Source organism: Ooceraea biroi, chromosome 6 (genome assembly GCF_003672135.1).
Source record: "Ooceraea biroi isolate clonal line C1 chromosome 6, Obir_v5.4, whole genome shotgun sequence".
In the NCBI taxonomy this organism is placed as follows: Eukaryota; Metazoa; Arthropoda; class Insecta; order Hymenoptera; family Formicidae; genus Ooceraea; species Ooceraea biroi.
Genome location: NC_039511.1, coordinates 6,116,074 through 6,140,702, shown reverse-complemented (window position 1 = coordinate 6,140,702; position 24,629 = coordinate 6,116,074). Strand labels below are relative to the sequence as shown.

General features: G+C 38.6%; 1 protein-coding gene across 1 annotated transcript; it reads left to right on the top strand.

Annotated features, from left to right (window-relative positions):
- Positions 1–6,425, top strand: LOC105280226 (ATP-binding cassette sub-family A member 17). Its single transcript, XM_026970621.1, is given in 18 exon segments — positions 1–152; positions 187–252; positions 254–412; positions 1,132–1,203; positions 1,267–1,405; positions 1,494–1,740; positions 2,022–2,119; positions 2,434–2,546; positions 2,627–2,703; positions 2,803–3,004; positions 3,066–3,257; positions 3,352–3,366; positions 4,398–4,665; positions 4,748–4,848; positions 4,953–5,096; positions 5,230–5,377; positions 5,479–5,689; positions 6,182–6,425. Coding segments are annotated over 18 exon segments (2,598 nt in total). The 5' UTR covers positions 1–2; the 3' UTR covers positions 6,378–6,425.
- The last annotated feature ends 18,204 nt before the right edge of the window (positions 6,426–24,629 follow it).

Below are 24,629 nucleotides of genomic sequence, written 5' to 3'. Positions count from 1 at the left end.
GAATGTATAAACCGACTCGTGGTCATGTCTATTTGGAAGGAAGAGACTACGGCGAATACGAAAATTCCATGGATCCCATCGGCTTTTGTCCACAAGAAAATATATTGGTAAATTACTTAACAACGATGCAACATTTATACATATTTGGCATGGTAAGCCAATATTCCTATATTATTGACATAAAAGTCTAACATTATTATAAAAATTGAAATTATTCTTATTAGCAGAAACATACGTTTTTACAATTTATTTTCAGATGAAAGGAATGACTTATAAAGATGCTCATTGGGAATCATTGAAGCTGTTGAAACAACTTGATTTAGAATTTGTAAAAGATACGAAAGTAAAAGCTTGCTGCTTTAGTACACAAAGGAGAATTTGTTTAGGAATGGCACTTATTGGCAATAGCAAGGTATACAGGGTGTCTGACACAAGGCGAAAAACCTCTCGCCCACTGGTAGATCTCGTCAAACTGAATTAAAACGTTCTGTACCATTTTGCAAACAACCACGTAAAATTTTGAGTAATTAAGTAAAGAAAGTTCGTTAATTCAGTGGACGCGATTGGAGGGAAGTAGGCATGAATGAATGTAAAAAAACGGCTAGTCGCGCGCGCGACGCGATAGCAGCGAGTATCGAATTACAGCGGCAGACGAGACGACGCGTGGACAACACTTTCTCGGCAACACGAGCGCATGAATGAGACGCTGAGAAATTATTGTCCACGCGTCATCTCGCCTGCCGCTGTAATCCGATGTTATCGCGTCGCGCGGGCGGCTAGCCGTTTCTTACGTCATTCATGCCTACTTCCCTCGCTGTCAATCGTGTCCGCTGAATTAGCGAACTTTCTTTACTTTTACTCGAAATTTTATGTGGTTGTTTGCAAAGTGGTACAGAACTTTTTAATTCAGTTTGACGAGATCTACCTGTGGGCGAGAGATTTTTCGCCTTATGTCAGACACCCTGTATAATCGATTTAAAAAGAGAAAGAAAAAGAAAAATGTATCCAAAAAATTTATTATTACAAAATGACAAACAGTACATATTAAATATAAATATAATATAAATATAATATAATAGTAATAATAGACAAATTGAGTAAATTAAATAATTAAAACATAAATTTTGGCAGATCCTGATCCTTGATGAACCTACATATGGGATCGATCCTGAACATAGAAGACATGTATGGGATTTGCTTTCGGTAAATAATTTTCTTTGAACTACATTTAAATAAATTGATTTTGATGAAAATAATGGCTTCTAGGACATAAAAAGAAAAAAAACAATATTAATGGCAACGAATTCCATGGAAGCTGCAGAACTTCTCGCTGATAGAATCGCCATTATCGTAAATGGAAGAATCGAATGTTACGGTTCAAAAATGTATTTGAATCGTCGATATGGTAAGAATCGAGATATGAAGAAAACAAAATTTATAATAAAAATTAATAAATTAACTAATTCAATATTTTTAAACTTGCTTATAACAAGGAATTGGTTACGTTCTGAGTTTATTGGTACAAGAGAACTGCAATATACAACGCGTTCAGACGGAAATACAAGAATTCTGTGCAGATCCAATTACTCTGCGTGGCAAGATGGGTTTGGTAATAAGATTTGATGTACCAAGAAGTAGCCGATTTACAAAATTACTTCAATATCTGAAGTCCAATAAGGAAGAACTGGGAATTGTGTCGGCAACACTTAGCGCTGCAAGCATCGAGGGTCAATTTCTCAGGTGTAGTCAAATATACAAACTTACTGTTACGAAATTAAGATGATCATTTAGAAATTTTTATTTTGAGTCAAAAGCTTAGGAAGCTAAATGTAGCCATGTAGACAATTAAATGTGATTGCATAATAATATTTTCAATTTAAAAATATGTATTAATATACATATAACAATTTTAATACATGTGTCAATAAAATAAAATAAATAATATAAAAATATATAATATTCCAATAATATAAAAATAAGTTTAGAAGCTGTTTTATACTAATGCTAATTATTTTCTTTAGAATAGGTTTAGAAAGCCAATTTAAGGAACGTTGCATAAGTGTACCTAACAAGTATGAACTGATTGTACAACGGAGACGGCAAGATTTGCTACGAAAGGGTAAAATTAATAATTTTTTATTTCGAGAACAGATAATTTTATTGTTCTTTTGCGATGTAATATGTAACATCTGTAAACGTGTTCGGTTTTGCAGCTAAATAGAGGTTTATTATTACAAAACTATTAAAATTCAACTAACGAATAGGTACCGGTCAAATTGATGAAATGTTACTTACATTACGTATGTAATTAATTAACATTTTTGTCAATTTCAAACACATCCTAAGTTGAAAAATACAAAATTAATAAATAATAATAAATATCACATACATACACGTAAGATAAATTGCATTAATGTAAAATATGATTGTTAGCTAAATTATGGGAGCGATTAACTGGCGATGCTTTATGGCGACAACAGGTTCTCGCGATGTTCTACAAGAAATTATTACACATTGCTTCGTCCTGGAAATTATATACGTTTTCAGTAAGCTTTCCTTTCTTCTCATATAAAGGAACTTTACCGTATACTTTAACATATTTAAATTATAATTGAGACCATTTTAGGTAACTCTAGCGATTATTACTCTCACTTTGACTACAATGATCGGCGAATTAAGTAGTTTTACACTTTTCGATACGATGTAAGTGAATCTTATCGCTTTAAAGCGACAGGAAAGAAATAATTATTCTTTACATTAATAATTATTTAACTAATGATATTTTTTAAATTATTTTTCTAGCGAGAAAGTAATGAATTTGACGAGTTATATCGATAACAATTTTCACGTACTGTATTATGCAGCCGATGACAAATCCGCGAGAAACTTTCTTGTCACGCTGTATACCACTGGCCAAGCATATAGTGACCGGCCTAATTACCATATTTCCAGGAACATTACGGCCACGGATCTTATGGTTCATCCTGATTTACATTCAATTGAGGTATTAAAAAAATATAATCTAAGTTTGTTTTGCGGTCTTGGTGATATATATTTTCTACTAGTTTAGGGATTGTTACGTAATGTCCATCGATATACACGCGAATGGGTACGTGCAACTTATGTACTCGTCCACTGCGGTACATAGTGGACCGATTGCATTAAACTTACTGCACAATGCGTTATTGCGTTATTATACCGACTCAGACGACCACTACATCAAATTGACAAGTCGACCTTTGGTAAAACCGGAACAGGTAAAATTTCTAACATTAAATAAATATTATTCCAATATTCCAAATAGATAGAAATACATTTTATATCCGTCTTTTCGATGTCTTAATAATTAAGAATATGTTTTACAGTGGCAACATTTGTTGATCCATCCACGCAGTGTGCGAAACTGGGAGAACGCTGCTATAATAATTACTTTGTTCCTTCTTCTACCTTCTATCGACATGGGCATACGAGAGAAAAATACACTCTCGAAGATGCTGCAAACCAATGTGATCGGTATGTCTACACGAATCTACTGGATCTCCATGTACATCATCGATTTTTTATTGTATGCCTTCTTCGTAATACTTCTCGCAATTGCTATTTTGATTGCTTATCGCACCTTGGACTCCTCAGCTTTAGAAGTTGGTATGAATTTTGAAATTAATAAAATATCATTAGATACACAAAAGAGTTTTCAAAATTTCTCACTTCTTTTCTTGTGTATTTAAAAATTTAAGAATTTATTAGAAATTGTGATTTTTTAACATTTCGCGAATTTCACGTAAGTAAATCAAATTTAAAAATGCGATTAATTAATGTTTCAGTTCAAGTGCTGATGATATTCTTGTGTTACGGCGCGTGTGCTATTCCATTAGGCTATTGCATACAACTCTTTACAAGGAAACCGGAAAATGTGTATCTAATTGTGATACTGATCAACGTTGTGGTTGGTCAGTAATTAAAAAATTTTATTCGTCATTATTGTTAATTAATTTTACGTTAATCAACTAATTCTAAAGTAACATTAAATTTTTACCTATATACAACAATCCTTATTTTTTTAAATAGAGTATTTTTAGTTTTATAGTATTTTACTTTTACAGTATTTTTAGTAAATGGTTCTATCATATTTCCATTGGTGTTTCGCCTATTCAGCAGCACCGGAAGATATTTATTTGAAGCTCTTGTACATATATTGCCACCATACGTTTTAGCTTGTGCTTTAAGCAATTATATTATGCTGAACTTATACAACAAACAGTGCAGCTATTTTCATACTTGCGATACGGAATTTTACATTGAAGATCCTTGCTGTCGTAAGTTCGCAAATTCTCTTTTACTGAAATTATCTTTGTTATAATTCACTTAACTAGTAGTAAACAATAAGACAATGTGAAATTTCAGAAAACTGCAAAGGCAAACATTGTTACAAACAATTAAATGTAATGTTGATTAAACAATCTGGTGCTGAATATCATCATTCAGTTATAGATGACATACTTTTAATGGTATCTCAAATGGTATTTCTTCATATAATTCTGGAGATTTGCGAAGAAAAAAATCGTCGAAAATGGAATAGTTATTCTATGCCTTACACGAAAGACAATGATAACGTAGACTCGGAAGTTATAGAAGAAAAGAAGCGTGTTGAAGAACATATAAAACGTAAAACACAAATAAAATAAATTAAAAACTGATTATTTATAAATATTTATGCATTTTAGAAATTAAAAATTTTTTTATATAGATTATGATGAGACAAAATCTTTACCATCGCACGTTGCTCTTGTTGTACAAAATTTAAGAAAAGAATATGCTGAACGAGCAGTTCAAGGAGTCAGTTTTAATGTAAGGAAATTCATATAATTTTAATAAAGATTCTTTATTTTCATTTTGTTTTCCTTAATATGTATTGTGCAGTATTTAATGCAAATATATTTTATTTGTGTTAGATCTACAATCAAGATTGCTTTGGCTTATTAGGATTTAATGGAGCAGGCAAATCGACAATATACAAAATGCTGACAGGTCAAATAAAAATGTCGGCTGGAAGAGCAGTGATTTACGGATACGAGTTTACTAGAAATCAAGAAAAGGTGAATATTACTATTTCATTATAATCAAAATGTTTTATATCAAAATACTTTACATCTTGTACTTTATTTTCAAAATGCTTTATGACCTCTCATAACATTTTAATCCTTTTATTTTATTCCAAATATTATTAAGTTTATAGGTGCAATAGGGTATTGTCCGCAAACTAACGGACTGAGTGATTTCATGACGGGAAGACAATATTTGCGACTTCATGCAGCACTTCGCGGTATTCCTTACGAACATCTTAACGATGAAGTAAATAAATGGCTAGACGTATTAGGTAATCTAAATTAAATACAAAATAGCATTGTTTTATTCTTTTAAGATAGTTTCAGTCGCAAAATGCCATAATTAAATAACGCATCAAAATGAAATTTATAGATATGTTAGACTTCGAGAATTTAGAAATTGCTGACTGCCCTTGGGGTGTTCAAAGAAAACTTTGTATACTACAAAGTTTAATCGGTGATTTGCCGATGGTATTTATGGACGAGCCTTCCGCCGGCATTGATGTAATGACTAGACATGCTCTGTGCGAAATCTTGTATCAAATACGAGAAATGGGGAGATCTATATTGATCACTACACACAGGTCTGTTCAAGAATTTTAATAATCGAAATATATAAATATATATAAATTCGATTCTTTTATGGATCTTAGCATGCGAGAGGCAGAAGCAATGTGTCTACGTGTTGGAATTTTGGTCAATGGCCAATTCGTCGCAATTGGATCTTGCGAGCATCTAAAGGCGAAACATGGTCGAAATTTTATTTTGAATATCAAAGTAGTACCTGGATTCCAAATTGTAAACCTCGAGAAGATCAAGAAAACTATTGAGGATACCTTTCCAACAATTAAATTTCAAGACAGTTATTTAGTAAGTAGAAGACGTAAGCGGGATATAAATGAGAAGAATATCATATATGTATTATATATATATTCTAATTACATTAGAAAATTATATTAATTTAAATCTAAGCTAAATTTGTATTAATTAACCAATTAATTTATATATATAATTTTTATTCATCTGTTTATTCAGTGTGTTCTTAAATATGAGCTAGAGAGCGGTATCTCGTACAGTCACGTATTTGATAAGCTGGAAAAGTTGAGGCAAAGATACGTGTGGATTACAGACTTTTCTGTTAATCAGCCATCCATGGATGAAGTATTTTTCACTTTAGCAAAAAAACAAGAAGAACCACTCCAGAAATTAACACTTTATAAACGTTTGCGTTTGTGGATTGTGCGTACTATAGAGTATGTACGTAAAATATAGAGAAGTTTTATTATTGTGTACCAAGTTCTCTTGTAAATATAATCATGCATATCATGCATTAGTTTTGTTTAGTTTTGCAAAAACATAAAGTTGACAATTGGATTTTGGTTCATTTGTGTTGCTGTATTTTATTGAGTTCAAGTGTATTAAACATTCAACTGTATTTGATTGCGTGTTTGTTGTTTAATCGAGCCCAAACCGCACGAACAGGTTGTGGGCCCAGACTCGCTGTCGTAATCTGCGTAGTTACTTGGAAGTAAAAGAAAAGTTCGCTCGCAAGAAAGTGGATAAGAAATCTTTCACGGATCAAAGAGCTCTTGTCAAAAAATTAAGCGGTCCAGAGGATTGGGCAAAATGAAAATGGCATATAGGACACATATTTCGTGCAAATGCGCTTGAAAGTATTGTGTATGGAACCCGTTTATGGCCACAACTGAGTGCTGCACCAACCAACGCACAGAAGGCTGCGGTTGAGAAATGGCAAGAAGTTGACGCAAAAGGAGCTAGTTACATTGCAAACGCATGGACAATCCGTCACAAAATTAGTTTTAACATGCAAAACGGCAAACGATAAAATATGGATAAAGCTGTGTGCGCGTTTTGAACACAGCTCTACTCAACGGTTGAACATATTAATTGAAATGTTTTTTTAAGGCTGAGCGTGAAGAAGGTAATGATATGAGCACATCGCAAAGCTGCAGAAACGAATATCGATGAACGATAATCGTCGTTTGCACTTTAGATGAAGGCACGTGCAGGGTTTACCGTCTGACAATACATCTCTGAGCGATACAAAAGTAGCCAATAGAAGTAATAGAAAAAGAGAGCAATTGGCCGTCACTTCGTTCCCTCTTTGTCTAATTCTAGCGGCACTTTTCCAGGACATTTTCATGTACGGATCGCGCAGTCCATACTATAAGTCGATGTCCCAGACCTGCATTGGCCTAGAAAACTGTTCTGCATTAGGTTGACTGAAAAGTACGTGAGCGCTTCTTTAGCAAAATACAAAGGCAAAACTTCGTATTGATCCTTAATACAAAGTTTCGCGTTTGAATTTTGCTAAAACAAAATCCGCTTTCCGGTCAACCCAATATTTATCTTTCTTCGTTGGTTCAAAACTTTACCTACGGTTGCGGATCCTTCTCTTGTACTGAGTGAATACTGTATTACCAATTGTGCATTAGAAAGAAATCTGTATCATCTTTATATATGGATAAATTAATAAGAGTACAGCCTAATATAAAACTAAAGGAGCTCAAAAAGCTAAAGCTTGATGATTGACAAATTACAGCTAATTATGTTTCAAAAAAAATATATTTTTGATATACAATATAAACGTACCTCTCTCTCTTCTCTTGAAATTAAAATATAATTATTAAAGAGCATTATTAAGGAAAAAGATTTAGAGTTTGCATTTAATGAAGAAGAAAAATATTTCTCATTATTATTGAAAAAGTTCTTTATTGTAACTCTCGCATCTTTCAAACGAATGATTAATTAAGCTGCAGAAAGCGCAGTACGGAAATGCACTGCTATTGCAAACGTTGTTAATAGTATTACGTAAAATGCGACTATCAATTATGCCAAACGATGTTGAGTTTCGTTCTTTTTGCATGAAGAAAGTACGATAGCGCGCAAAAATATCCTCGCCGAGACACGCTCGCCCATTTTGAAGTTTTTAAATAAACGAGATGCATTATTATCATTTAACATATAGATGTCAGCCGTGCGGATGGTATTATCACCTAGATAGACCTTTGAACCGCGAGGGTTGTTCACGGCGAAAAATCCACTCCCATCTTCTCTTTTCCGTCGTGATAAAACCCACCCGTCAGTCGTTCCGACCACTTAGGCACCCGTGCGTGCACCGTGAAGTCAATTATACCGCTCATTAAATCCCGATGTGACTAGAAACGCGCGTCGAGCCGAGACACCTGACGCGGCTTCTAGTCGAAGGAAGATAGTCGCGACGAGTCATGGGAGGAAAAGCGATTACGAGTCGCGATACAATGATACAAAGACCAAATATAATAGCATCGGCACAATCGCATCTCCTTCTCGCTTGCCTCCACGTGAAAGCACGAAACATCTACCCCAGCTAGATATTTTTTTCTTCCACATCGTCTTCCACACCCCACAAGAAGAGAGAGAGAGAGAGACAGGTTGCTATAAAATTCAATGTAATCATGACAGCAATTCAACCGTTTACGTCATAATAATAGGCTACGATTGGTGCAGTTTTTCTGCAGCGATAAAGTCGCTTTAATATTTCACCTTTCGCGACGTTGTCTCATTTCTGAAGCGCACATCGCTTCTCGGAAACAATCTATTCGTCTAATTACGAGAAATAAACGCGCTGCAGAAAAAAGATACGTGGATTAGTCGCGAACGCGTGGAACACTTCCGTCATCTCTGGCTACGTAAGAGCTTTATCATCGTGATATCGCGCGTTAAGTCATCATCACGCCTCGCCTTTTCCCCTCTAGCAATGTCACTGTCGCGGTATCCACCAATTACCGGTACCGCATTATTGGTGGACGTTAAAAATAAGCTAATGATATTGAATTTCGTGCACGGATGAGCGTGTGTGTCCGAATGTATGTGCGTGTGCATCTCGCGGATGTACTCGAACTTTACCTCTTCTTCGGCCGAGGAGTTGACCCGACGGTCTATGCCCGATATCAGCGAGAACGATAAATCCGTATTGTAAACACGGTATGCAATTCCTACCGACGCGAGAAACGAGAATACGTAAATCAGGAATGTAACTTTCGTTCGACGATCCCGACGAAACGTTCAAGGATACGGATGCCGTATAGATAGAACTTCAGTGCGGTAATAACTCGGTAAGTCGATTGGCACGGAAGGGGATAATTCGAAATATATTTTCTTAATCGACGATTAATAAACGAGATTAATCGATAAATTACTAGTCGATCTCGATCACGTATAGATAAGTGAAATAGAAGTACACGAGCATCAAAAGGAGAGCAGTATCTCCCCCGAAGTCTCACCAGTATCTTTTGGGAGCAACGAGCTAATCTCTTCTCGTACAACAAAAATGAAACAGTGCGGTTAATTAGCAAAAATCACGGGGGAATGTAGATAATGGACAATGTGCTTCTCTCTCCCTCTCTTTCTTAGGCAGTTTGTCGATCTTCTTTCCGCCCTAATGTCGCTTTCTTCATCTCCCACCGCCGCTTTCGTTAAACCGAAGACAGAAGGGGAACTCCTATCGAACGAATAAAAGGCTTTTCGTCTGCGGCGGCGACGAAGCCGACTGCAATAAAAGCTTAATTTATAAGACGACCCTTGACCTCGCCTTGGTAAATGGCTCGTTGCTATCTTTGCGTAAGCATGTGCATGACTACAATGTTGAAAACGCAGACGTTCGGGGAAAAGGAGGGTTAAATGTGTAAATAAAATAACGAATTTGCATCTTGCTAAACAAAGAAACTAAAAACAAATAATAATTATCTCAAAACTAAAAGCAATAATAAAATTAACTGAAAATAAATAATAATAATTATTTATCGATACCATTTTTAAATAACTAGCAAACGTAATGCTAATCCAGATTATTCACGATATTGCGTACTTATATGAAAGATGCGTTTGTAACCGAAACCGAAATGATCGTGGCAGGAAACCATTAGGGGCCGACCTGTTCTTGAAATAGCATGCGCGACCGTAATTTTGAGTTTTCGTTTCCAAGTGGAAAGCCGATGTAAACCTTTAATTTCGATGTTTTCGGAGTCATCGGCCGCGCCCACGTCGCAACGCGGCGATCCCGGGGGAACGTGAATTGTTGTTGATTGCGGCAGGAATGAGCTTCCGGTTCCATCGACGAGCCGAAACTCAAAAGGTATGTAATCCCTCGTTATATCAACCGCAAGAATTATCCTGTTTAATGCACGCGCAAATGCACGTACCGTAGATAATAAAATGGGCGGCATATAATTAGTTTCATTTCTGCAGTCGTTCGATTATATCGCTAATTGCTGGCGAATTATGTATTAACATTGCCTTTAATATCGCGGACCGCTGCAGAGCAATTTTTTATGCAATTCCTACACCGACTTTTACATAGCCTCACAAAAATCATTGAAACATCGAATAATCGTAAAATTTTGATTATTATTGATACCATGAAAAAATAAAAAAGATTTTTGCTCCACTTGCTTTTCTAACTTTTCGTTTTTAAAACGTTATTATATATTTTATTTAAATTTTAATCTAATATGGTTAATGAGAGGTATTAATATGATTTGTTGTAAACGCAATTCGCCATAAATAGAGAGAGATATTAGCAAAGAATTAGTGATCGTCAGGTGAAATTATGAATGTTATAGGGAGGTATGAGCCGGCATTTCCGGTTCACGGGGACCGGAACTACACGCATAGCCGGCTCGGTTGTCGTGTCACGGACCCCCTTCCCCCTATTGCAGCGAGAACTCGCCCAAAGTCATTTCACGCCCAGCAGAGCGCGGAAACGAGCGTTTACTCGAGATTTCGTTCATAAATCAGGACCTGCCTGAGAGTGTCCTGTCCCCGATACATCCCGCTGCACCCCTGCGGTCCGCCGCGATCATCATGGGGGTTTCATTAGCAGTTACAATGGGCTTTGAAAGCGACTGAACGAAATCGTTCTGGAAATCAGTGTTCTCAGCGAGGGGACGTGGCTTTATGGATAAAATTATTACGAACGAGAACGACATTAACTCTGAATACAGTAACTTGTAATTCTTGCTACCGTGAGAAATGTGTAAATGATATAATATAAAACAATTTACAAGTCAAATTTGTTACATAAACGACAATGTACATGTCAATAGCTTAAGCAAATTAAAATGGATCTAAAATGCCTGCTATTTTATGTACAACTCTGCAGAAGAAACTTAATGTTACGATTAAGGAACGGAAAGAAATGATCGCAACGGATTTTCAGATGTATCCACTTCCGCTGCCGCGGATATTTATATTTCCTCGGGAAAATTCGAGAAGAAACATCAAGGAAATGTGGCGACCGTGATATTATTTTGATTTGAAAGAAATCAACAGGTGGACTGCCGACAGCCGGGTAGCGAATGCCAGAAGCTTAGAGAGAGCCCATTTTGTTCTCTCTCTTCTTCTTCCTTCCTTTCTCGTACCTGTTTCGGATCATTTTGGATGTTATCCCTGCAGCATATGCCCGACATGGGGCAGATGGCAAAAAGTGTTAAGTTAGTCTACATACTATGACACGGGACGCTTCAAAAGAATCATCTCGATAATAATTGCGTTAAATAATCGATTAATCATAATAGATGTCCTAATTATAAGAGTCATTACAATGAGAATTAAAGTGTCAAGTAGATGGATATGATAACATTGATAATTATATATAATTATGTTTAATTATAATTACAATAAGTTAATACAATTAAAACAAGAAATTAGAAGACGCAACACTCTTCTTCCTCTGACTGGTCTTATTCGAGATGCGCATTCGAGGAATCGGAAGTATCGATTTTACCCTCGTGTCACTAACAAGTGACGGATGAAAAGTAGCGACAAAGGCAGGAGCCCGCGAGAGAAGGATGAGAAGGTGGTGCAGGAGCCTCGTGATCATGCCTTCCACCTGTACGTACACGCACATGTACTGACATCAGCACACACGGCGGATATATTGGTTCCTTATACACGCTACAGCTGCCAGAATGTCGAGGTGTTCCGGCAAAGAGAAAGGGACGTACAGGTGCGATCATTAACTCAATTGAATATCGATAAATAAAAGTGCGCAAACAACTTGATTTCGAAATAGAATACCTCTATTGCGCGTTCTCCCCGCAATCACCGCAGATCATTGATCATCTGAGAGCGTCTGAGAGCGAAACCGATAATTTCATCGTGCCATTATCGCGGCTGTATCTTTATATACGCGTGACAAAGGATCAATGCTTCCCAGCAACATACAACTCTATGTGAAAAGCGAAAGTCATGGATTTCTCTCTCTCTCTCTCTCTCTCTCATAACCGACGCCTCCGTCGCGCGACTTCCGAGGAACCGCGCTTTTTGCTTTAAAGGAATTAGAAGCGGCCGGTGGCACGGGCAACGGAAATTCGGAAGGATCTCGAGAAAGGTAAAAGGTGCTCGCGCGCGTATGTATGCGTGCCCGTTCGCGCTCGTATGGGACAACGTGTCATTAAATCGAAAAGGCACTTGTGCCGCCTGCACTTGCCGTCCAGGAAGAAGCACCTGACGGTTCCTCCACGACAGGGTGGGTTTTTAACGGTCGAAAACATACCGCCACATAGTGATTCCGAAGAGTAGGCTTCGAGAATAGGGAGCGATCGATAGATGATCGATAATAAGACGCAGGTGCTTCTTCCGCGCGTATTGTTCTCGTTCGTTCTTATTTTTCATGCCTTTCTGTTTCCACGCTCCTTTTTCTTCCACTTTGACGTCTTTTCTTCTTCCTTGTTCCTCTTTTCTTCTTCTTGTTCCGGTTCTCTCGCTCGTTTCATCGTTTTTCTGCTGTGCTCCTCTTATTTCTGTTAGACCGCCTTCGACCCATTGCATTGTACTGCTCGTCTACTCGTGATCTCCTTAGGCTTCGCCTTCCTTCGCGCTTCTTTCTTCCTTTTCTCTTACTGACCTTCATTCGTATTTTCATTACCATCCTCATCTCTTCGTTCATCATCGCGAGCTCGTTAATTTCTTTTTTCCTCGCCGCTCCATTCTGCGCGATGTTTATTACATTACATGCCTCTCGGCGTATGAGCAGTTCGTTTAATGTAACGTTATGATCCTGTTACGTCAAGCTTTATATTTCGAAAAGGCTCCGAGATGGTTTATTAGTGCTGTAATAGCTTTAACTATCGCTGAGAGCTAATTAAGCCCCCCTGCCTCACGTTATTTATTATACGCTAGATATATAGAGCTTCTAAGGTACTTCTGTTGACGATTAGCACGCCCAGTCAAACAACAGTTTGAATGAACGAGGAGTCGATATCCTCGCTCGTCTCATAAGTACATCTTCCTCGTGGGGTGGGTACACCGGAGAGGGTGGTGGTGGCGCTCCACCGAAAACGACGGTTAGAAATCGTACCGGCTTCTCGCGTGGGACCTTCAGGTAGACGTGGAACTTTTTAGTTCTCCGCAGTGCTCCTCAAGACGCTCAGGGTGTGCACCTGCTATACACCTGTTGGCCGTTGGTTGCTACTCCTGCTGTCCATCGTGAAGGAGTGGAACCGCGCGTACACGTGCGGGAACGTCTTCGAGACCGTTAGAAGAAAAAACAAATTGATACAATCTCTTTAGAGGACGATAGTAACAGGAAGTAGTAAGGAAAGAGAATGAAGAAGTCTGTTAACGACAGCAGAGTCCTAGAACGCAATAAAATCGCGACGTAATCGTGAAACTTTTAAGATAATATATTTAAGGAAATATATTCGCAGGAGATTTGTATATTAAGAAAAAAATGTTTTAAAAAAGGCTATTGAAAACTGTTTTTTCGAGGGTATTCTTCCGCGCAGAAATTTCAATCGGCGCATCCTGCATAAATGGCGTCAGGCTTTTGTGAAGGACCTTACCAAACGAGAATCTTATGCCGTCAAAGTCATTCAAAAGGGGATGCGCTGAAATTGTTTCTTTCAGCAGGCAAAAGCTTGGCAATCATACGCTATTAGCCTCCTCCACAGCCTGATCCAGCACGCGCTCAGGCAACGTCGGTTACGAAGGCAATTTTCAAATGGACCAATGACCACTTCGGTATCGGTAGCAGCGGCATTGAAGTGTCATGAACGGAGAAAAGAATAATCAAAGAAGCACGCGTTACGTACTACGTATCCATTAAGAGTCTCCAATTTTTTATACATTACATTTTTATGATATAGTAATTACAATATAATTCTTTGCAGTCGTACTTTTTCTTGCTCTAAACTCTCTTTCAATATATAATAATAAGTTTTTAATTTATAATACAGATATATATATATATATATATATATATATATAATTAATTTATGTAACAGTTATTTATTTATTTTTATCAGCTTTTTATTATTTTTAATACTTAGCTAATTCTTTCGAATCAGCGCAACGAATCTCTAAACGATTCGTAATTTGCAAGAACAGGTCGATCGCGCACACTAACACACGCAAGCGGCCGAATCGTTTCCACCAAAGGCAATAGACGACGGTTGAAGGGCAATTATCGTACGAAGGGCCATCAGGTATTCCATGGCATGTGGAGGAGTATATAGGAGGAGAACGCGGAGGAGAGCATCGAAGAGGGACGTGGGAGACGAGGTGAAGGAGACGGGGGAGTGCCTGATACACTTTTAATACGGGACCGAAGGAGCCCCCTGCACAGCAGGTGCACCGCAGGTGATTCTCCTCGTCCTTCTCGCTCGCTACGCGCAGGCTTCCTTTCACAACTCCTCACGACCGGCCAGCACCCTGCGTACGCGATCTCCCACAGTGGTAAACTCCTCTTTTTTCCACGCGGAGGGGAACAGAAGGAAGGCTTTTTTCGCCGCATCGCCATCCGGGACTCGCTGGAAAGAAACGATCGATCGGTAATAGCTGTGCCAAATGTGCTGGCTGAGTAATAATTCTAATGATTATCGATTTATCTCGCTGCCTAAATTTTCAATTAAACCTTACCTCATCCAGCTCACATTATAGCAAAAGGAAGGCGCAAGAGTTTAATGTACAGGAGAAATAGGAGAAGGATTTAAATTTATAAATTCGTTGCTAATTTTACGTTAAATAAAATAAATTTACTCTTGCATTATTTATGTTTACGTTATTTCTCCTATCTTCTAGTCTCATGAATTCACAGGAGCTCTTTTAGTCGTCGAGAATGATGCTCGTTGGCCGCCCGTAGTCAAGATTCTCATTGACGCGTGGGAAAGAAATGGGGCGCCAACCCTTTTTCCGAGACGCCGAACAAGACGTTGGGGGTGGAAACGTAACCGATACGCTCCGCAGGACCCTGTTTGAATTTCATTAAGCTGACGCGATGTCGGGATTCGTTCTACTTGACTGGCGTGTCCATCGAAGCGATCAGGAATGCCAAACTGGGTTTCTTGCACACATTCCATGTAAGGTGAGTTCAAGTGCCGAGAATGAGGATGAGGGTATGTAACAATACATGGCATTAAATCCATTTACAGCCACCTACACACCGATATGTTCCTCTTGTATCAATTTATATTTCTACGTATTAAAATTTGCGATGTAATCGCATGTATGTACGCGGATAAATTCTAATTCGGCGGAGCCGCTCTAATGTCGTTCACGAACGTTTACGAAATGGCTCGGGAGAGCTCATTTTGCGGACAATTACGTGCGCGCGACGATTTAGGCGCGATTCTCCTTTATCGCCAATGGGCGCGCGTGTTACAAAGTAACTTGTGGCTGGAAGAAAGTAACACGTATTCCCGTATCCGGGCATATTATCTAAATTACGCGAAACACGCACATTCGCGCGCGCCGATCGCTTGTGGCGCCGCAGATGAATAATCCCTCTTAAGTCGTCAAGGCCCGATCGGCTCGTCTCACCTGCTGCACATAACGAATAAATTCTGTCAAACATTTTACCGTTCGCGCCGCTGCGCTGTACGTTGACATTACCGTTGCGTAACGCAATTTGCACTATACTCCCCGATGTCCATAAAAAAAGAGTCGAACGATCGCGTCGGGCGCGTGCAGGCGAGCCGCTAATACTCGCGAATTGACACTTACTTTCTCTCGACAACTCAAAGCTAAAGATGAGAAGCGCAAGAAGCGTAAAACAAACATAAAGAAGGATGAGTGAAAAAGTCAGCGAGCGTAATGCCACTCAGGTGTAACTACCTGCTGACAAGCGGCGATAAATTAACGCTAACCGAATGGCCGATTACGCTATGTAAATATAATAATAAAGTCTAGTTAGCGAGGGGGTATAGGGTATCCTCCAACGCAATTAATTATAAGCAAGGCCGGCCCCCGAACACACACGTCTCGCTTCGGAAATGGAATATGCGTGTCACAAATGTACAAGCTGCAGCGGCGTGCGCTCGGCATTCTGGAAGCAGCGAGCGGCTGGACCCCCATAAAAGATTGGCGCAGCTGGATTTTTTGGAAAAAATCCCAGGCGTATGTGCGCGCGAGCGGGCATGCGGTTGCCCCGGGGAGACAGCCACGAACAAGAAGCCGAAGTGCTGGCGGGATAAAGGCCGCAAAGAAGAGGAGTAGAACGAAGAAAACGAGAAGGCGAAGGAAGACGGCCTCGATGAAGAAGAGAAGACGCGTAGATGAAGATGGAGGAGGAAGAAGAAGAAGACGAGGAAGAAGTAGAAGGCGGGCCAGGAGTAGTAGAAGAAAGATAAGAAGATTCGAAGGAAGAGTTCGTCTGTGGCGGTGGAATTGAAGGAGGACAGCGAGGTGGGCAAGGTGCTGCCAAGGTGGCGGTTAGGGCAGCTGATCTTCGAATAGCAGCAGGTGAATGTGAAGAAGCTCACGTGGATGGAGCGAGACAGGAGAAGATGGCGGTTGTGGTGGCGGCCGTGGAGGAGGAAAAGGTGGAATCCACGCGTGCATAAAAGGTGTTTCGTTATTGTTACCAGGCGAGCGGCAGCTCCCTTGGATTTATTAATCTTGTTCTGCTGGCAGCATGGCCCCGCGTCGTCTGCTTTGCAACTGATAGATCAGAAAAGGATGGTACCTTTCGTTCGTCGCGATGAATTCCTCCGTGAACATGCTCGAATTTCAGGATACTTAATTTCCGAATGATTAAGCGTGGATCTTCATTACGTCGATTTCACAGTTGATGATAGTTTACATATCTTTATATTATTTTAAATTATAAGTTAACTTATAAGTTAAATCATAAGTTAATTTTGATAATCATAATTCTCATGTCTTATATCTTAAAACACAAACTGATCCTAAATGTCGTACAATGTCGTACAAGTTCATAGACGATTTATTGCCAATAACATATTCTCATCGTTCATCGCGTATATGCACATCGACATGTCGAAGACTTCATCGAAGTACCGAGAAACTATCGAGAAAGTATCGAGGATGAAGAAGCCAGTAAAATCAGAAAAAATATTAATAAATTGATTTACTCGTGTACTATTCTCATCACGGTTACGCGCATACAAACATGCACACAAAAAGTATGAGTTTATCTCTTATAACAGATTGTTATAGTATCTCCATAAATTAACCATCAAGTTGAGTTTAAATGAGCTGATATTAGTAATTTATAAAAAGTCATAAAAATTATTATTCTCCATTTTCCATGCAATTTAATTCTAGATTGTTTCCTGATATTTATGTAAAATGATACTTATCACATGTAGGTGTCATTATGTAACTTGACGATCATTCGAGCACGTCAACGGCAAGAACAAACTCACACCCACGCCCCCGTGTCCACTTTGCGAGCAGAAGGTGAAGGGGGACCACGTTATGTAGGACCGTTCGACTTCCTTACGAAGGTCCGTTCCCATGTCTCTCCTGGTTCTCGCTTTATGGGGCTTTCCGTTGTCGCCACTTCCCATGGACTTCCTAAACATTGACTTCCTTAAAGGCGGCGGGGAAAAGCAGATGGTCTATTAATTCGATGGCCGCGAAGAAACCGCCGTCGCCACCGCCACCACCACTACCAACGCAGACACCTTGCAACGTATATGACGAAAAGAAACCTCGCGAGACATCCTTCCCAGGCGCAGTACACGCACTTGTCACGCCCGTTCTCGACCGTTAAATTTGTCGAATTCCCCAGTGACCTCGCAGCGTAACGATGTAGTAGTAGTAGAAAAGAGGGGGAATCAGGTTTGCATTCTTTTAAGAAAAGTTTAACACTTTAAGGATGGGATTAATATTTATAGATTAATTAAAAGCTGATGACTATTGGTTTCCTCTTTATTATTGAAGTGTCACACTGTCCTTGCCTCACTGTCGCTATTATTTCGATGAATCATATATAATGCATAAGTGTCATGCAAACACACAACGGCAGCGACGTAAAAGACGTAATAGAGGGCTTATCGGAGATAAGCAATTTTCACGTTGTTAATGACAGAATGTTCTGCCAGAGGCAAAAATTGCAAATGTCCCTTAACAATCCAATCAACAGCGGATAATTACTGTCATCATGTCTTTTTTGTGAAAGACAGAATAAGTAATCCATGTCGACGAATCGAGATTTTGTTTTATCTCGTATCGACCGACCGATCAACAATAATAAGTAATAGCATATCTGACGTTGCACTTTACACCGTACTTCGTACGTGCATGAAAAATAACATTAATAATAAAACCGCCCAGGGGGGCGACAATTTTAATGGACAATAGCGTAAGTATCATTCACTAGAATCTAAATTAAAGCGATAAAGGCAATCTTGTACATCCGTTCAAAAGATGAGTTATCAAAAATCGTATTAAGAGATATGGTCCTTCCGTTGACTGTTATCAATCAAAATACGATAGAAGTATCTAATAGTACATATATTTATAACACTTATGTACCAATGATTAATACCTACTAAATATATCCAACGATAAAGTTATTATTGTCAATTAAAAAGCTACATTTTACATTTAAGAGTATCATGCCATTATCAGCGATTGAAACCTTTTGTAAACATATAAATTACAAATATTCTTCGCATTCTTCCGTTAAACAAATTGTCCAAAGAATTAAAAAAGATTGCACTGCGACGGAGGAAAATTGCACATAATTTATACGGAATTTGCGTCAAAGATTGCGCGAAAAGAAACGTCGTATGCTTTATATTGAAATCGACGGAGAAATCGCTGTCAAGCTTGCTTATGCAGAAAAGTTTTATCCAATTGAGTATTATTATGCAATTAATTGCCACGAAGATCTATACGTAAATATGTCAACGCAAAACTGCTGCAAAGGTTGAACGTAGTCTCTTCAGCTTCCACTTAAATTGTGCATTTATGTGAATTCCCCTTGAATTATCCACCTTCAGATTTATATTTCATGAATTTTGCTGATTATGAGCTTTTATCAAGATACATACCAGTCATTTGTGCAATTATCTACATTTTCAAACTACATAAATAATAATATATTTGTAAATAATATTAAACGCTATGCATATGATTCATATTGTACATACAAGAGTTCTGAATTTCTGTTTTACAATACTGAAATATGATGTACATGTAACAAATTATGTTTTCATGTTTTTTAATTGCCAAAAACTTTCCACAATTTGTTATCTTTTACAGATGCGGTTGACGCAAATTGAATTAAAGATAAGTAAATTAATGAATTAATTATTGTACTATCGGCTTCCACGGGTCGAAGTAAGATTTTGTTTGTTTAAACTTTTTTGTCAGCGGACATAATTTATCGTCTCAAGCGTTAACCGCAAAGCAGATATTTAAGGTAGCAGTAATTCTTTTGGTCCGATCATAAAGAATCACCGAAACAATTTATTTTGAGGCGGGACGACATGACGAATTTTCCAATGCCAGGATCTTCGTAGTAATAAACGAGAGGACTACACGGAGTTTTGGTCCTCAATCTGTCTTAGCGTTCGACGAGAGATTTAGGGACGAGATGAAACCGCGGAATGAAATAATGCGGTCAAAGGAAACGAAGGTACAAGGGCCACGGAACGAAAGAATGACGAACGTACGAAGGAAGAGCTGCCGAGATAACATAAAGAAAAGAGAAAAGGGAGAGATAAAGAGGATGGGATACGCGCGATACGATCTACGATAGCTCCCGTCTTCAGCGTGACTTGTAAAGGCTCAGATCTTCGCAGGATACCCTTTGATAATTGCCGACTCGTGAGCAAGTTACGTACTTTAAAGCGTATGCACACACACACACACACACACAGTTATTATTATGACGTTTGATTATTTTCCCCCAAACGATTTTAAAACCAATGTTTGCGCCATACTGAATTAATTTTCATGATGATTCTAGATCGGATATCTATGCTGCAAGTAGAATGCGGCAAATAAACAACTTGCTTAAGATCTCTTGGAAAGCTTAATCTCTCTTAACAGGTAGCCTAATCCCTCGCGGTGTGATTTACCGAAATCTGCCTGCAACTTTTCTTTGAAATATGATAGGTATTTACAACTTCTTAACAAGATTACTGCTTCAATGGAACTAGTTATCATTAAGACTAACAAATGGACGTTCTAAATTTTAGATTGTACATACATAGGAAATGAGATACGTCGCGGATGAAGTTGTCGACTGAGAAATTGGAGCAGTCGAATATTATCGTGACCTGGTGACACCGGAATTCCCAATTATCACTTTTTCACCGAGAGTGATACTGGCAAATTAGCGAGTTGAGCGTTAAACTCGTGAATCAACTCTAATTCCCATAATTTCAGAGGAAGAAAACATTTTTTCTTTCTCTTGAATCATTCATGAAGAGTGAAAAGTTTCTTTCGTACTGAACTTGTTCTTAGAATTTTCAAGTTCCTTTCACCCTGCGTGCAATCCCCGCGCATCAAAGAAAGGCACAAATCGGAAATCACGGAGAAAATGGGGAGGAGACAGGGGATAACGATTTATACAAGCGACAATGGTTGCATACGAGTGCACATGCGCTCGGTGCATGTTAGGCCCCCTCAGGTTTTGTACTAGCTCGGTGGAAATAGCGTGAAAAAGAGCCTCGGGAAGGAAACTGGTTGGCGGTCCTCACAATGGCGAGCGGGATTACGTAGGCGCCCTTGGGATCCCCTATTCAGGATCAACCTCCTTGAATAGAATCTTGGAAAGGATAAGTGCCTGCCTGCATGATTATGTTCGGCGTGTATTCATATCCTTCACATATACCAATAAAGATCGCAGGAAAAGTTCATAAAAAAATAATATAAAATAATAGCGCGCGCAAGGAGAAACATGACAGATCCTGTAATAGCAGCCGAGTCCGAGCCGAGTTTTCTATTTGTACGTGACGCATTGATACTTGCGTACATCTCGGCGCATTCGCATACACGATACGCATGAAATCCTACATTAGCGGCGAATTAACGACACGCAGATTAGAGGACCCACGTGAGTAACAATAATTAAGATAAAAGGATCGGCGTTTATCTTCGATGGAAAACGGATGGACGGATACACGGGTATACATGCAAATGTACATATATGTACCCGTATTATTCAAAGCGCGTATGCACGCATCCACCTGTTGCCCCTCCTTACCTCCTATCGCACGCATTAAAAGCACACGCATACGCGTGCGTGTACGTGGGACAGCCGTTTCCTGGGGGCACGGTGAGTCCTAGCTCGATGATGAAGAGAGGTGGAAGAAAGAGCGAACAGAAGGATGGAGATGAGGGACTGCATGCAAGGAGGAAGAATCAAGAGGAAGAAGAGAGAGAGAGAGGGAAAGAGATGAGCTGGACAAAAAGAAGAACTGACGAAGAGATAGATGCTGAGAGAAATGAAGGAGGTGGAGGGGAAAAAAAGGATAGCATTGAGCCGCCCCCAGCAGAGAACGCAGCCTCCGTAGCTCGTCCTGTCCCACGCCAGGATACAGTTTGCTCCGTTGGAGTTCCTAGGAAGGCATCCTTGGCTCCACTTCCTTTCCAAAAACTTTACTTATTGCAAGTAAAGACGCGTCATATCTGCAAGCTGCCTTATAATTTTACTGTTAACAATTACTCATTGGCTGGATATTTTGTAAATATAAAAATATATAAAGCTTACCCCCAGCAGAGCTTACAATCTGCACATTTATCTTTTTCCCACGTTAAAATATGGTTCACTCAATGAAAGTTCCACAATGAGTTTCTTTATTCATAAAATGAATGGAATATTTGACGAAATTTAGCAAGTGACGAATGTGATCCTATATGCTATCGATCCAGTCAGATAAAACGAGAAACAAATAGAATCAGTCTTAAATTTATCTTTTTCAAATTATATTTTTGTATAACATTAATAATAGAATAAAAAAATTAAATAGTGATTAGATAAAGTTTAGTATTTGTACACAAATACAAATAAGTCTGTATACGTCTATTTAAACATTAGTAATAGTTATGAAAGCATAATTACGAATAATGTGCATCAGATTTTGACTTACGTGATATCAGTGTTATCTTGACTATCAAAACGGATCTCGTGAAGTATAGGAAAATTTCGACGTCTGAAGTATGTCGCTTTTAAGGTCAACAATCGTTTTGTGATTACGATTAAAAGATACTTCTTTTGACTACCTTAAAATATTTTGATAACTATAATATTTAAGTTGCCTTTGCTTAACTCACGCATAATTATAGAATATATCTAACTGGTTTAATCCGTTATTATGTTAAGTACAGTTTCATGAAATATTAACAGATTATGTGTAAGTAAGATGATTATAAATATTTTATACTCTCTTCATAGTTTTCAGATTTACCAAGATGAGAATATGTCTCTGAATCTAATATTTATCGCGAATGACATTATCAGGAATTAGAAGATTTCAAAGTTCAAGGAGATGGAAAAATTTATAGATAGTAGACTTAGATACTATTAACGATAACTATTCTAGCTTCTGATTTAAATCATAATTAATTGCTATCTCCTCTCAAAATAATTTTGAAGAAATCGCCTCTGTAAAAAAATAATCAAACCATAACTTCTTTGCATGACTGGTCTCGTTGAAATCTCGTTGTTTGGCTGAGATTGTCACTGATCGTCAGCTGGTTCATCACCAGTCACAGACCATGGTAACACGAGCCCTTTTTCGGCATCCCGAGTGACCTAATTGGGACCACCGTAGTTGTAGTTATTCATTGACCAGTCGTAACGTGGCATCAACGCGTAATTACCAATTTACTGCGGTAGGTACTTTGATATTTTTATACACTTCAAATAATATCTAGTTTTGTCGAACAAAACAGAAATTCTTGATTAAAATTCTAAGTTACTGATAATTTAATGTCACTTTTGTTACATGTTTGGAAACTTTATATCTTGAAAAAACTATAATTTCTCTTGCGAATTAAAAGTATAGTGTTTTAAGCGTTCAGATGTTTAAACAATTTTCATACATTTATCGCAAAATACAAGTAATTTGTGTAGCATAAAGGGTGATCTTGAGCAAGAGCTTCGTAGTAATGATTCGTAGTAATTTAATTTTAAATGATGCAGCAAATATTTTCGACTACTTTAAATCTTCGCCTCAATTCACGGATCTCACGACGAACGCATCGTGAATACACGCGCCCAGCAGCGGGCGCGTTATACGCATCGCGAGTGAAACGCATTCGAAGCAGGGGGCAGGTCTGCCTACGTCTTCTCGGGTATATTAGGATGATTCTTCTGCTCGCTGCATGATGCACGCGTGTGCGTTACGCACAGGGATCCGCACGTGTATATACGGGAGCTCGAGCGCGGGAAGCCGATGTCCCTTTAAGAGCATGTATGTATGTGGGTGTAGGCTGTGTGTACGCGTGTGGGTCGTCCTGTGGGAGTCTCTCTCTGCAAGCTTTCTTATCCCTTCCGTACCCATTATCCGCCGAACTGTGTATGTACGTACATGCATTCATATTGCGCATGTTTTAATCTATAAATTGGATAAGTAAATGAGCGAGAAGAAATGAAATGAAAGAAATGAAATTAATATTTCTTTTATTATAAAAAGAAACGCAGAGAGATGTATTTATGATTCATATGCTCTGTGGACTATTTGTAACAGCCTTGAAATATTTTTGGAAGTCAATTTATATAAAGAAATAAATAGATAAATACATATATAATGATTGTTATTCTCTTCTAAGTTCAACTGTCTGGAAACAGAAAAATCTATTTGTAATTAAAATATCTTATCCGTTTTTCATATGTGTTCTATACGCTTATTGTCAATTTTGTTGTGTCTAGTCCAATATAGTCATCTCCATTAAATATATCATAATAAAGATTATTCTACGTATTATCTGTTTTTACTCTACACAACGCACGTGGCCTGTCACGTAGCTACCACCGGCGAGCCGGCAAACACTTCCATTTCTTCGTTGGGATCCTTAGTTGAGTGCGGTGGTGGTAGGGGTTAAGAGTAATGTGTGGTGGGGGTGTTTTGGTCGGGTTAAGTTAGGTTTGAGGCTCCCTCTCTCGGTGGTACGACGACCGCCTCTCCCGGGCCCGGGGGGCCCACAAACGCCACAACGTCGGCCCTGATGAAGGAAGGAAAGAGAAGATTAGCCAGGAAGGAGAAAGAGCGAGTGAGCGAACAAGAGTGAACGAAGACCAGAAGATTAAACCTACGTAGA